Raw genomic sequence first — 14,953 nt, forward strand, 5'->3', positions numbered from 1 at the left:
GACAGGGGATTGCTATGTACCTCAGGCTGGCCTCCAACTCACAGTGATCCTCCTGCCTCAGCCTCCTGAGTGCTGGTATAATAGGTCTGTGCCACCACTCCCAGCTCAAGCATTTAGTATTAACATTACTGTTCTGTTTATGAAATGCAAACAAAATTCTACAATAATTCAGGTATGTTCAATTTAAATTATTATATTCCCTTTTCAAAAAGGTACTGCTCAGTAAGAAAACCACAGTAATCTAAACTCATTTATTACTCATTTCACAATTAAATTTTAAATACTTATTTATAGTCTTTTAACACTATAAACTTCTCACTAAAATATTAAAGTTATTTTGTTTTTGTTTTTGGTACCAGGGATCAAACTCGGAACCTGGCGCTTGCAAGACAGGCGCTGGAACCACTGAGCTAAATCCCCGGCTCACTAAAATATTTATGCACTTAATTACACAAATTTAAATTCTCTACACAGACTGAGTACAGTAATTTGACAGCAAAAATGGTAAAGCTATGAGCTGACTAAATGGTGGAGTCAGGAATGGTCAGAACTACTAGGGCACAAGCGAAATGCTGTTATAAAATTTTTAATCTTGCCTTCTTTAAGACTCAAGGAAAAACAAGATAAATCTTGACCCAAGCGTTCCGTCAACTGAATATTAAGTTGCTGAAAGAACTGACTGTATTATGTATGAGTATCACTAATGTATACATTATAAGTAAAACGAATCCATTTAAAGTAAAAATGAGGATTTAAAAAAATTGACTCAGCTTCAGCACTAACAACTATGCTGTCAAATTCAAAATTGGTGATAATCGGGGCCGGGGATTTAGCTCAGTGGTTTCGCCGCCTGCTGCGGCAAGCTCAAGGACCTGAGTTCTATCCCTAGTACCAAAAAAAAAAAAAAAAAAAAAAATTGGTGATAATCACTCATTTGAGATCATATAATGTCTAGAATATTCTCCCCAGTTTTCATACATGACCGAATCAACAGGGAGTTCATTCCGCTCTCTTACAGAAATTGCTATCAAGGTAACACCACTAGGAAGCACACCCATCAATCTTGTAGAAAGATCCAAATACAAACCCCTACACCAAAGGCATTCGCTACACAAAGAATTCAATAACCTCGACCTTAAGTACTAAATACTAATAGTATGAAACTGAGAATAAATAACACAATGAGAGTAAAAGAAAGAATTCTTTACTTATTTATTGAGGCTGCAGGTGAAGTCTGGGCAGTTTTTTCATCTTCACCTTGAGAACCAGTGAATTCAGATTCCTGAAATCTCTTTCCAATCTTTGGCCGCTTCAAATGACTGCCCCGGGTATGAGTAGAAACAGGTGTTTTTTCAATACCTGAGGGGAAAAAAACCATCAAAACTGTAATTATGTACTGAAAGGATGACCTATTAGAATATATAAAAATGCAAAAACTACTCTAGCTTTCACATAACTCTACCACTACACTTATATCAAGTACAAACTGATGTTTCCGTACTTATATCAAGCTAAGAAAACAATGTCAATGTCCTTTTCTAAACTATAAAATAACTCCTTTAATATTCATTTCTCACATTTCCATTTACCCTGAGCTTTAGAAAGTGTTTTTGCATTTTTGTCTGGAGTCTCTCCCAATGTGTTAGGAAATAATGCAAACATTACCATCCCTATTTCATGGGTAAGGAAACAAGAAAGAGGGCCATACAACAGCACCCTCAGTATTCATGCCCAACAAAACCAGGGACAGTGGTGGCATTAGAACCAGATCTAGATTTTAGAGCTGGATAAATCTTCACTTATTCTAGGTCTCACACAGGTATATCCATCCTTAATTGTATCTCAAACACTGATAATCAGCTCAATTTCTTACCTTCAGAAGTGCTTGCAAAGGCATCTTTCAAAGAGTCAATCTAAAAGAGAAACAGAGATTAAAATCCAATGTTTCAAGCTATTTTTTCTTCTTATGGACTTATTTCATTGACAAAAAAACTAACCATTCAAATTTCATTAAAATTTACTTTAAAAATGAAAAGTTTATGTTACAAATTTAGTATAGTATGAAAGCCTAAGAATCTAAACATCTAATATGCTATAGTTTTACAGTGAAATTTCCTGGTATTTTATCCTCAGCCACCAACTCTCTTCATTTTTCACCTTGCTCTTTACTTCAACATGTATTTGCTGATTAATCCAAACATATAACTTGAGCTCCCCAACTTCTATCCTGATTTCCAAAGCTCTATATCCAAAGAACTATCCCAACTGGACGCCCCATCTAATTTCCCACCCAACCTATCCCAAAATGAATCTTCCTGTTCCCCAGTATTAGTCCCTCTCTAGATTAATGGCAATAACAATTCAGTCAGTCACTCTAGGAGAAACCTATGAGGTACTAACAATTTTTTCCTATCCCTCATCAACTGCTCACAAAGCCTATCAATTTCAAGTTAAGAATGACTCAGAACTGTCCTGTCCTTTGCAATACCAGGGCTTTAGTTCAGAACTTCATTATCTTTAACATGAATGATTTCAAAAGCCTCCTCGCTAGTATCCCTCCTCAAACTATAGCCTGTCTAAACACTTCCTCCCTGAAGACAGAATGATGCTTCCAAATCACAAACTGTACCACCGCTTTACTTAAAAAGAAAAGAAACTTTAATGGTTTATCAGTGCATAGAATACAAACTCACAAACTCTTCAATAACAGATATTGCTCATACTGAACATGCCATTTTCCTTCACACCTTTTTTTTTTGTACCAGGGATCAAACTCGGGACCTTGTGCTTACAAGGCAGGCGGTGGAACCACTGAGCTAAATCCCCAACCCCTTCATACCTGTTTTTTACATGCTTTCCTCTAAAATGCCTATTAATCCTTGCCACAGAACCCGCACCTAACCTTTAAAAGTCTTTCTCTGCTGTATACCTCCAATAATCGATTTCAAACAATGCAACAATGGACCATTCAGTTCTCCCATGTGCATAAGAACCATATCTTTGTATGCTCAATTACACATTACCACAGTACCTTCATTATAAACCACCATCCATTCATTCATCCATCATACATTTACTGATTTACATTAAATAAATCATGGCCTTCATTATACATAAAGGAAGAGCAGATTTTCTACTTTCCTTGATTTTATTATATTTGGTAACTGCTAAACGAAATCTGTATACCTGAGGAATTTAGACAGTAATATAAAAGAACAGGGGCTTATTCTGAAGTCTGAAGTTCCAAATACAGAAAAAAACCCTCAAAATTAATCCTTTACATACTTATATTACTTGTTATTCTTAAAAACATGAATACGTGGGCTGGGGATTTAGCTCAGTGGTTCCACCTCCTGCCTCGCAAGCTGAGGACCCAGGTTCGGTCCCCGGTATCAAAAAAAAAAAAAAAAAAAACCATGAATATTTTTCATGCAAATAACAAGCACAAATAATTCCACCCCACAGTACTCCTTCCCCACACCGGTCTCTGAAATGCATGTGCATTTACAGACATACTCAATACTCATTAAAAACATACTCAGATATGCACGTACAAAACTACAACTGTAATAAATAACTAACACAACCAAACCCCGCACAGAAACAGACTTCTGGAATTCAAGCAGTGGGGCCATATTTTAAGTAACATCAAGTTTCACAAAACATAATTTTAGACAAGAATCTGGTTAAGTCCACTGAGTTCAGTATGAGGCCCCCCTTCTCCTTGCAGGATATCTAACATAGGCAAAGTCTATTCATTCTATAGAGACCTAGAGCATACAGCATCAAACCTTCCACCAAACCTTCATAATCTTTAACCTACTTCTAATTCGACTTCTAGACATTTATACGCACAAGGAAATAATTATATATGTACAAAGATTCATATACAAATGTGCCTGTTCCTGGACTACAGAAAAATGTAAAAGCCGGTAAAAGTCCTACGTTAAATAAATAATGATACTTATATATAGGGTGCTTCTATTTGACAATCATGATTTAAAAGAATAGGGCTATGGAAAATGTTTCCATTATTTTGTTAACAGAGAAAGGCAGAGCAGGATTAAAGAATAAAGACAAAATTAAATGTGTACAACACTCACATGCTTTATAATATGTAACATTAAGTACATAAAAAGTTTAATAGTGGCTCTGAGTTAACAGGGTTACCAATTTTTATGTTCTATATTTTTTTCTATATTCTAAATTACCTTTAATTGGCTTGTAATTGTGGGATGGTAGGGGAAAGGAAAGAAGGGAATGGAATTAATATGAGAAAATGAAAAAATGGAAACAAAGTCTTTGTAAATGGGGAGGGATGGAGGGGTTGAAGGGAGGGCAGGGGAAGGCGGAAAAAATAAGAACCAAGAGAGATTATGTAAAGGTGCAAATTTCCAATGATGAATGTCATTATATTGTATACCTAAATTGTACCAATAAAATTAATTTAAAAAAAATTAGCTTGTAATACTATTAATCCCATTATAAATATCTTTCAAAGAAAACCAAGTCCTTATTAATCCACAAAAGATGCCAAGAAAACGAATGCAACTGAAGTTACCATTGTTGAAGGAACTATAACATTCAAAACTTAAATATAAATGGGATCCATTTTAAAGAAACCACAACATTATTACTTCCTGCAGTGATCATATAATGCACCTACAGTTAGCTGCATCTCATTAGACTGATTATCTTCAGTTTCTGCTTCATATTCTGGAACAGTTGCAAGACCATATTCTCCAGACACAGGTCTTTTGGCTTCATTGTGGGAAATTGCTGTGTGTAGAAAAAGTACTTTTAATTGTAAGCCAAGCGGCATCTAGTTTTAATTTTAACAATGTACTGATTTTCATACACCCTAAAAGGAAAGGTTCATTACTGAAAATCTACCTGTGAAATATTCCGTTCACATTATCTCACAATGAACCCTTTCACTATCACAAATCTTAAACAGTTACCTTAAGTACTGAGTGATATTGGGAAGAGGTGCTTGAGATGAAAGGCCACCTTTGTTCTCTGTAAGCCTATCCTAAGCTGTTTCAATAATCCATATTTATTGTATATTCTAGGCTGACCTTGAACTCACAATGTAGCCCAGGCTGGCCTCGAACATGCAGCTATGCTCCTCCCTCAGCCTCCCAAGTGCTGGGATTACAGGTGGGTGCCATCATGCCCAACCAATCCAAGTTATTTCTTATTCCCCAATTCCTTTTTTTTTTTTGCGGTACCTGGGATCAGACTCAGCACCTTGCACTTTTGAGGCAGGTGCAGCACCACTGAGCTAAATCCCCAGCCCTCACCAATTCCTACTGGGCTGTTACATTCCCCTGAGCTATGCTAGGTCCCTTTATTGTTAATGACTCCAGATCTAATACATAATAGACAATAAAAATTCAAACTTTAGATATGAGGGTCCAATACCAGAAAGATCACTTAATACACCACTGCTCTAGACATCACCATTATGTAGCAAATGCTGCTTTTAAAACTGGACTGTGTTCAAACTGGAAACATTCTTACCTGTAATTTTAAGTGTTTCTCTCTGCAATGCTCTCGTGACTGGTATTCTCTGGTACCAGTGTCCAACACCTTCAACTTCCCAAAGGAGTTCATGGTCTCCTGGATACTTTTCAAAGTATTGTTTGCAAGCTGTAAAACACATTCAGAATTTTATAGAAATTTCAAATACCAACTGTTTTGAAAAACAGAAGATGGAAAGTAAGCTGCCTCATTCAATGGAGCTAGCATTACATTAATAGCCAAACACTAACAAAGCAACTCAAGAAAAGTATACAGCAGTCTCACTTATGAGCAGAAGTATTACTAAATCCCCAAAGTTTTAACACTGCTGAATCTACAAAGCAAATCAGTATATGTATGAAAGGGTGCCACATACAAAGTTTTAAAATGCACTAAACAAAATGGCACAGCACTGTGGAAAACAATTTGGCAGTTCCTCAAAAAGTCGTTTACTCTCAAGTATAATAACCAAAAGAGCTGAAAACAAAAACTCAGAATTCTATGAATCAATGTTCACAGCAGTGATGCAATACCCAAAGCACAGGAACAAGCTAAATGTCCCGCAACTCATGAACAGATAAACAAAATATATTATATTCATACAATGAAATACTATTTGGCTATAAGAAGGAATGAGGGCTGGGGGTGGGGTGCAGCTCAGAGGTCGAAAATTTGCCTACCATGTGCGAGGTCTTGGGTTGAAGCCCCAGTACATGTATACACACACACACACACACACACACACACACACACGCAGCATGAAACTGATAAATGCTACATGTTGTAGCTTAAAAATTACTTTGGTGAAATAAGTCAGGCACAGGGGGACAAGTTTTGAAAAATGATCCCATTTAGCTGATGTACCTAGAATAGAAAAATTCAAAAGGGCACAAAGCAGAGAAAAAGCTACAAAAAGACTGGGGGAAAGGAAAAGGGGACTTACTGTCTAACAGGTAGAAAGTGTATGTAGGGGATAATGAAAGTAAGTTTTGATATAGATAGTGGTGATGGGTACACAAGGCTGTGCCATGCCACTTGTGGTTCATCTGGAAATCATATGTGTTACATGTGTATGTATTTTAACACAATAAAAAACCTTTAAAAATCAATTTAAAAAGCACACTAAACAATGCTTTATAATGTTTATGGACATACAAATATGACACCATGAGCAAGAAGGATATACACCAACTTCAGGAGAGTAATTACCTCTGGGGAAGAAAGAAGAAAAAGGAATGGAATTGGGGTGTGCTTCACAAACGCTATATAAATACTTGGATCAGAAGTGTTTCAGATTTTGGAATTTTTTTTTTCAGAATTTGAAATAATTTGCAGACTTTACTGGTTGAGCATGCCTAACCAAAAATCTAAGATGCTCTGAAATTCAAAACTTTCTGACCACCAAGCCATTCAAAAAGTTACAGATTTCAGAGCATTCTAAATTTTGGAATAGGCATGCTCAACCCATATTTAGCTATCCCTAAATATATACTCAAACAATTATGGCAAAAAGTGTAATATTTATTAAATCTATATGGTGGCTATACAGACACTGAGATACTATTCTATCACCTGAGTGAATTGTAAATATTTACTCATGGGCTGCTGCCATGAGAGTAATTTGTACTGGACAATAGGACTTCTGAGTCAGGGAAACTAATACCCATACCTGTGCATGGTCACTGGCAATATTATAGACAGCACAGCCTGAGTATGTCTTATGCAAATGTCTGGGACAGAAGTTTTCTGGGTTTCAGATTCTTTTCATACTTTGGAGTATTTATTTGGGGTTGGGATCCAAGTCTAAATGCAAAATTCACTTATGTTTCACATACACCCTCTACTCAAAGCCTGAGGGCGATTTTATACAGCCTGTCTAATGTACCTGCATTCTGACTATGACAGTGAGGCCAGGAATGGAATTTCTCACTTGAGGCATCATATGGATGCTCAAAAGGTTTCAGATCTTGGTGCACTTAAGATTTCAGATCATCTGGTTGGGACACTGACCCTGTAGCTGCTTAGTCAGCTGGGGTGCTGGAATGGGAAGACAAAAGATAAGCATTGATGGACACGTACCATGAGGGAGAAATCAACCTCTGGGATTTTTAGCCCTGCGATTTTTTTTTTTTTTAACCATAGCATAATGCAGATGCAAACAATATAAAGAAATTCACATACTGGTCTCTGACCCCAGTCCCTGGCACAGAGTCTTAAAACTCTTGGAACTTCCTGAGCAAAAGAAGTGTTAAGAGAATCTTCTGTTCCCACATCTGGTTCTGCTGCAGTTCCCAGGACAGAGATCCTAATGCCCTTGGGATATCAGGTATTAGATTGTTCTAGTATTTGGTCTTTGACTTCTGTTCCTGACATGGAGCTCCTAGATCCCGTGGCATTTCCTGGGTGGTGGCAGTGTTTTCTGTTCTAATGTGGGAACTCTTGGTAGATACTGGTCACCAGAAAGGGCAAGCTACGATCCTTGTAAGCCTGGAGATTTTAGCCCTATTCATTAGAGAGTGGCTAGAAATGGAGTTAACGATCAATTATGACTACATGATAAAGGCTCCATAAAAATCGCTAAACTATGGTGTTTAGAGAGCTTCCAGGTTGGCAAACACATCCCACTGCTGGGAGGGTGGTGTGACCCAACTTCATGGCAACAGAGGCTCTGCAGTTGACACCCTTCCTGGCTTCACCCCTTTTATCTTCATCTGTATCCTTCACATCCTTTATTCATAAATTGTTGTAAGGTATCATCCTAAATTCTGTGAACAGCTTTAGCAAATCAATCAAACTTAAAGAGGGGGTAGCAGAAGCCACGATTTAGAGCTGTTCACTCAGATGTGTGTGTGTGAGAAGTTACTAGATGTAACTGGGAGGCAGTGTGAGGGCACTGAACCTGGACCCTGTGGGACCTGATCGTACCTCCAGAGAAATGTGTCAGAACTGAACTGACTCACACGACACCCATACATCTGGTGTCAGAGTTATGCTGAATGTGACTTACACAAATAGGAGAATAGAAGCAATGTCTTATCAATATTTATAGTATATCCATTTGTAGCAAAATGTGTGAAAAAGAGCCGGTCCCACCACCCGGAAGGAAGCTCCCCCGCGTCCATTGCAGGCTCCTAGGGCAGTGAAGCTCAGCCGGTCCCAGCACCCAGAAGGAAGCTCCCCGCCTCCATCCCAGGCTCCTAGGGCACAGAAGCTCAGCGGGTTCCAGCACCCAGGAGGAAGATCCCCACCTCCATTCCAGGCTCCTAGGGCAGTGAAGCTCAGCCAGTCCCAGCAACCGGAAGGAAGCTCCCCCGCCTCCATCCCAGGCTCCTAGCACAGTGAAGCTCAGCAGGTCCCAGTACGCGGAAGGAAGCTCCCCTGCTGCCATCCCAAGCTCCTAGGGCACAGAAGGTGAGCCAAGTGGGGGCGCCAGAAGCAACCCCCCACCATGGAAATGAGAAGGCACATAAACCAGCCTCAAAAACAGACTTCTAGATCACCTACAGCAACCCCAAAGGGAAACGAGATGGAATACTCTGATACTCAACCACCTGGACTCTCTGAACTGGCAACAAAAGAGGATCTGGGAAAAATGAAATCAGAAATAATTACTCAGATAACAGCAAAGATTTTGCTCATGGTGCAAGACATGATTAATAAATCTAGAGAGGACACAGATAAAAAAACAGAGGATCTGAGGAACATGATGGAATCCCAACATAGGGAACAAATGGAATCCATAAAACAGATACAAACAGATTTCCAAGAGATTAAAAACTCCATCGAAAGTCTGAGCAGCAGAATGAACCAATGTAAGGATAGAACTTCACATATAGAGGATAAGATTGCAATTAGTGAGGAGGAAAAGAAAAACTGCTTTAAAATTGTAAGGGAACATGAGAAATCAATCCAGCAGCTGCTAGACGATGCAAAGAAGAATAACATAAGACTGATTGGAGTCAATGAAGAAAGAGGAGAGAGTGCAGATGACATAAAAAAACTGCTCACAGAAGTGATGGCAGAAAACTTCCCAAGGAGGGGAAAAGAACTTGACATACAGATAAGTGAGGCATATGGGACTCCAGATAACTTTAGTCAAAAAAAATCTACACATAGGCATATAATAATTAGGATTCCAGAAATCCAACAGAAGAATAAAATTCTATAAGCAGTGAGAGAAAAGAAACAAATCACATACAAAGGAAAGGCCATCAGAATCACAGCAGACTTCTCAATACAAACCCTCAAGGCCAGAAGAGCTTGGAGTGATGTATTTCAAGCTCTAAAGGAAAACAGCCTCCAACCCAGATTGATGTACCCTGCAAAACTATCTTTCAAAATGGATGGAGAAATAAGATGCTTTCATGATAAAGAGCACCTCAGGAACTTCCTGAATACCAAACTGGCACTCCAAAAAATTTTAGACAATACCCTAGGAAAAGACAATGAGGATCACAACCCCAGGAAACCCAGCAGAATGAATCCATTGGGTGTGACAAATTAAACACAAAGGGGGAGAATCCAACAAAAAGAAAAAGTCATGACAAGGCTTTTAAAACTTTTGACTTCATCTCCCTAATGAGTGTATAATTCAATCTTATTATTGTACTGATGAGTATTTTTCTGATTCTAGAATTGCACACCATTCCTTGTGCTATACTGGCTATTTATCATCCTCTTATGTCTACATTTTAATTGGGTTGTCTATTAATATAGAGCTCTAAGAATTCTTTATATATTCTGCTCATAGGTTATATGCATTGTAAATATGGTCTGTTTAAGGACTACTTTTCATTTTAATGATGTCATTTAAAGTTCTAAATTTTGATGGAATCTCATCAATTTTTTTTCTTTTATACATCATGGTTTTTGTATCCTAGGTAGTTCTTGCCTACCCTGAATTCATAAATATTCTCCCTTATAATTTCTTCTTAAAGTTTTATACTTTTAGGCTTTCTTATTTAGGTTCATAGATCCCTTCAAGTTATTTTCATGTATGGAAAACAAGGGTTGAGGTTAATTTTTTATACACGAATACCAGGTGTTCTAGTGCCGTTTGCTGAAGACACTATCTCTTCCTCGGTTCTTGAATCGAGTTTATGTTCTATAAAATGATAATGTTAAATAATCTTTCAAAACTCAGTGGACCATATATGTGTGGTTCTATTTCTAGATTCTCTGTTTTATTCCAATGATCTATATGTCTTTCCTTACACCAACACTGCCTTGATTACTGTAGCTTTAGAAGAAGTCTTAAAATTGGGTGCTAAACGTCTTCCAACACTGTTTTTGTTTTTGGCTTTTCTGGGTCCTTTGTACACCTACATAACTTTAAAATTTCAATATCCAGTTCTTCATTTATAGCAAGTATACACAGACCTGAATTTTTATATATTCCTTGTGTTTTCTAATCCTGCTAAATTCAAGTACAAGTCCTAGGGGCTCCTAGAGATTTCTTAGTATTTTCTCTGTAGATGATCATTTCATCTACATATAAAGATTTTGCTTCTGCCGTGCCAATCCTATCCTAATTGTGTCATTTTATTGCCAGACTATTTTGGTTTAGACCTGTGTTTCAAAGTCTAATGTACAGATGAAGAGTAGGCATATATGCCCTTGTTCCCCACTTTAGGGAGAAACCATTGTATCGTCTCCATTCATAGAAGGAGTTTTTGTTGGAAGTATGGAGTACATGTCTTTGTCTGTTGAGAAGGTTCTGTTCTACTTCTAGCCTCCTGATAGCTTTTACCATGAACAGCTATAGAATTTAGTCCAATACTCTTTCTCCAACTAGTGACAGGATCATATGGCTTTCTCCTTGCCTCTGTTAAAATGATGACTTTTGGGGGTGGATCTTCCAATGCTGAACCAACACTGCCATCCCTATAAAAAAAACCCCTTTCTACATCCTGCCAGATCTGACTTCTAAGAGTTTGTTTTGTTAAACAAATTTCTATCTATGTTCATACTTTTTTCTTGTATTATCTTTATCCAGTTTTAGGATTAGCACAATGTTGAGTTCCTAAAATGAGGGGAGAAGAGTTCCTTCTTTTTTCTGCTTTAAATGTTTGATATAATTTATCAGTTAAAATGTTTATGAGCCTGCTGTTTTCATATAGGTAGGTTTTCAAGCTAGGAATATACTTTCTTCAATAGGTGCTATTCAAATTTTATATTTCCTCCAGAGTTAGTTTCATTAATTTGTCTTCTAAGTTACTTCTTAGAAGTTGTCAAATTTATTTCAAAAAAGATTTTTATAATATGCTTTCTATATCCTTTTAAATTCTGTAAAATCTGTGGTAATGTCTCCTACATCTTGATATTGTAATTTAAAAAATGTATAATTGATACTGTGTAATAGGAAGAAAAGGTCTAAAAGAGCAGGGGAATTGGGAGGGGTAGGGGAAGGGAAAAAAGGAAAAGGAAAAAATATAAGAGGAAAAAAATGGAAACAAGGTCTTTGCAAATAGGGAAGGGTGGAGGGGGTGAAGGGAGGGCAAATGAAGGGGAAAAAAATAAGAACCAAGAGACGCATGTAATGGTACAAGATCCCAATGATGAATGTAACTGTATTGTATATCTAAAATGTACCAATAAAGTTAATAGAGAAAATAAAATGTGTGAAAAAGAATGGCCCATATCAGGTTGAGGAAAAACTTAAGAAGCACTTTCACACTGATGTGAAGTTAAAATATATTAAGTAATGAAAGAAGTTTTAATGTATAAATAACATTTGTGCAGCAAAGAAATATATATTATATATATACACATATATACACACACGATTTGGGTACATATACATAAAGTATATTTAGAATGACACTTAAAAACATGTAACATTATTTGCCTCAGGACCAGAAACAGGACAAAATGTGAGACTTCTTGCTGAAACGTTTTTATATCTTATGAATTCTGACTGTACTCCCTAGTCAATGGAAATAATTCAGTGTTAATAATTCCAAAATGTCACCAAAATAAATATTTTTTAAAAATAAAACTTTTAAAATAAATGAAAATATTTAAAAAGTACTGTTAAATTTAAAACAGAATAGATAAGACAGAAAAACAAAGGTGGGTTTTGGACATGGATATTCTAGTTTTACTGACCCTTAAACCTATTAGAAAGTAGATTGTGTCCCCATTTTCTATTGAGAGCTTTTTTTTTTGGTACCAGGGATCAAACTCGGGACCTTGAGCTTGCAAGGCAGGCAGCGGAACCACTGAGTTAAATCCCCGGCCCCTATGGAGAGCTTTTTTTGAAAGCTTTTTCAGATAGGGTCTCTCTGTGTAGTCCAGCCTGGCCTTGAACTCACAGTTCCCTTGCCTCTGCCTCCCAAGTCCTGATATTACAGCCATGCATTACATTCCACTGACAGCTATTTCAATTAACACATCACTCAAAGTAAAATTTGAGGTGAATATCCTTTATCAGAAATTCTGATTTGGCAGGAATATTTGGTCTTTGGAATATTTGATGTACATAATGAGATATCCTGGAGATGGTAGCAAGTCTAAACACAAAATTCATTTATATTTGATAAATCCTCTATGCACATAGTCTGAAGGTAATTTCTTTTTTTTTTTTTTTTTTTTGTACCAGGGATCAAAATTGGGTCCTTGCGCTTGTGCAGCAGGCAGCAAAACCACTGAGCTAAATCCCCGGCCCCTGAAGGTAATTTCATACAATATTTTTAATAATTTTGTACATGAAGCAGTTTCATGGTCACCTGGTGATTTTTCACATCACATTATGTCAGCATTCAAAAACTTTCATATTTTGGGAGTATTTCAGATGACGGATTTTCAGATTAGATATGCTCAATCTGTAATAATCTCAGCAAGCATTTATAACTTTTTTTAATTTTTGAAAAGTCAGGTACTGCATTTTGGGACAAAAATGGTTAAATATACAAAATTACACAATAACTGAGTTTTAGAGAGTCTTGGCCTTATTTATTTCATATGACTACAGTACTATTTAAACCAACTTTCCATGGTTAGCTAATCAACTGCTCTAATCTGGGAGCAAACCCATACATACATACTACTCAATAACTATTTGTGAAATGAACGAATTACCTCTATTTTTTTTTTTTATTTGGTACTAGGGATCGAACTGGGGACTTGACGCGTTCGAGGCAGGCAGCAGAACCACTGAGCTAAATTCCTGGCCCACCTCTATTCTTTTTTTAAAAGCTTTCTATGTAAGACACTACAGTCTCCTAAAATGCCTACAAATATCACTGGAAGCAAGTGAAGGTCATCAACCTTTAAGTGGCAACCTCAAGAAATTATTCATTAAATTGAAAAAGGAAGTAAGATGAAAATCCAAGCCTTTCAAATGTGCTTTTCCAGGAGAGTCAGGAAGAACTATGAAGTGAGAGGCCATACAGACTGAAAGAGGACTATTAAAATTTCTGTTCTCAGGGCCTGGGATTTAGCTCAGTGGTTCCACTGCCTGCTTTGCAAGCACAAGGTCCCAAGTTCAATTCCTGGTACCAAAAAAAAAAAAAGTCTGTTCTCCAAGTGTTCCTTTAATTACTGTCACATTTCAGAGTTCAACAAAATTATAAAGATGATACCAGTAAAACATTGTCAGAGAATCTCACATCTAAACTGAAGAAAAAATGAAAAGCTGAAGCCCACTAAGACTTTATGTGACAAAAGAAATCAACCCTTACCTCTACGTAATTAATTCGGTATGCAATTAGTTTCATTAGAATCCTAGAAAAGACAAAGTATTAAGGAACTCTGGATACAGTAGAGGTCTTTGCATTCCTCCCCATATTCAGTGAGGCAGCAATCAGGAGAATCCACTGCAGAATGATCAAGGGCATACAATACCCATCCCACTCTCACATAGAGCATGAGGCTACAAAGAAAACAAGATTTGAGGTGGGCATGCAGTATTTGGTTCCAGTTTCCTGGATCACTTTTGATATTAAAAGGGGGAGGGCTTAGAACAAAAGTAGATTTTTCAGAAGAAAAAAAGTCTGATGTTAGATTGAAATCAAGTGAATTATAGTCTGTTTCCAAATAAATTATTTTCCAGGATTAAATCTTACTTCATTAAGAAAAAAGTTGTATGAGCTTTACACAAATGCAAAAGTAAATCTGTTATGGTTTTCAAAACATCGCCAGATGATATATTCACACAGTAGAATACTAAACATTGGGGGCCGGGGATTTAGCTCAGTGGTTCCGCCGCCTGCTGCGCAAGCGCAAGGACCTGAATTCGATCCCTGGTACGGCGGGGGGGGCGGAATACTAAACATTAAAAATGAATATACCTCATGAATTCATGAGTCTCACGAACATAATGATTAATAAAGAAAGCAAAACTGCAGAAGAATTTATAGAACATATTTTTACATAAAGTTTTCAAATATGTAAAACAATACAATATGTTGTCAGAGGATATACACATATG

At 37.0% G+C, this 14,953-nt stretch overlaps 1 protein-coding gene across 3 annotated transcripts in view; it reads right to left on the minus strand.

Moving 5' to 3' along the window:
- Nucleotides 1-14,953, minus strand: part of Fam169a (family with sequence similarity 169 member A) — a 60,708-nt gene that overhangs the window by 19,720 nt on the left and 26,035 nt on the right. For all 3 annotated transcript variants that reach the window (XM_087209589.1, XM_087209591.1, XM_087209590.1), the window contains 4 exons: nucleotides 5,524-5,652; nucleotides 4,667-4,779; nucleotides 1,874-1,913; nucleotides 1,209-1,359 (listed from right to left, as the gene is read on the minus strand). In XM_087209589.1, the coding sequence (XP_087065715.1) occupies nucleotides 1,209-1,359; nucleotides 1,874-1,913; nucleotides 4,667-4,779; nucleotides 5,524-5,652 (433 nt within the window). The remainder of the gene's footprint in view (nucleotides 1-1,208; nucleotides 1,360-1,873; nucleotides 1,914-4,666; nucleotides 4,780-5,523; nucleotides 5,653-14,953) is intronic.

Source organism: Heterocephalus glaber, unplaced genomic scaffold (genome assembly GCF_053883595.1).
Source record: "Heterocephalus glaber isolate CG9 unplaced genomic scaffold, H.glaber_assembly_v1.0 deba00001056, whole genome shotgun sequence".
In the NCBI taxonomy this organism is placed as follows: Eukaryota; Metazoa; Chordata; class Mammalia; order Rodentia; family Bathyergidae; genus Heterocephalus; species Heterocephalus glaber.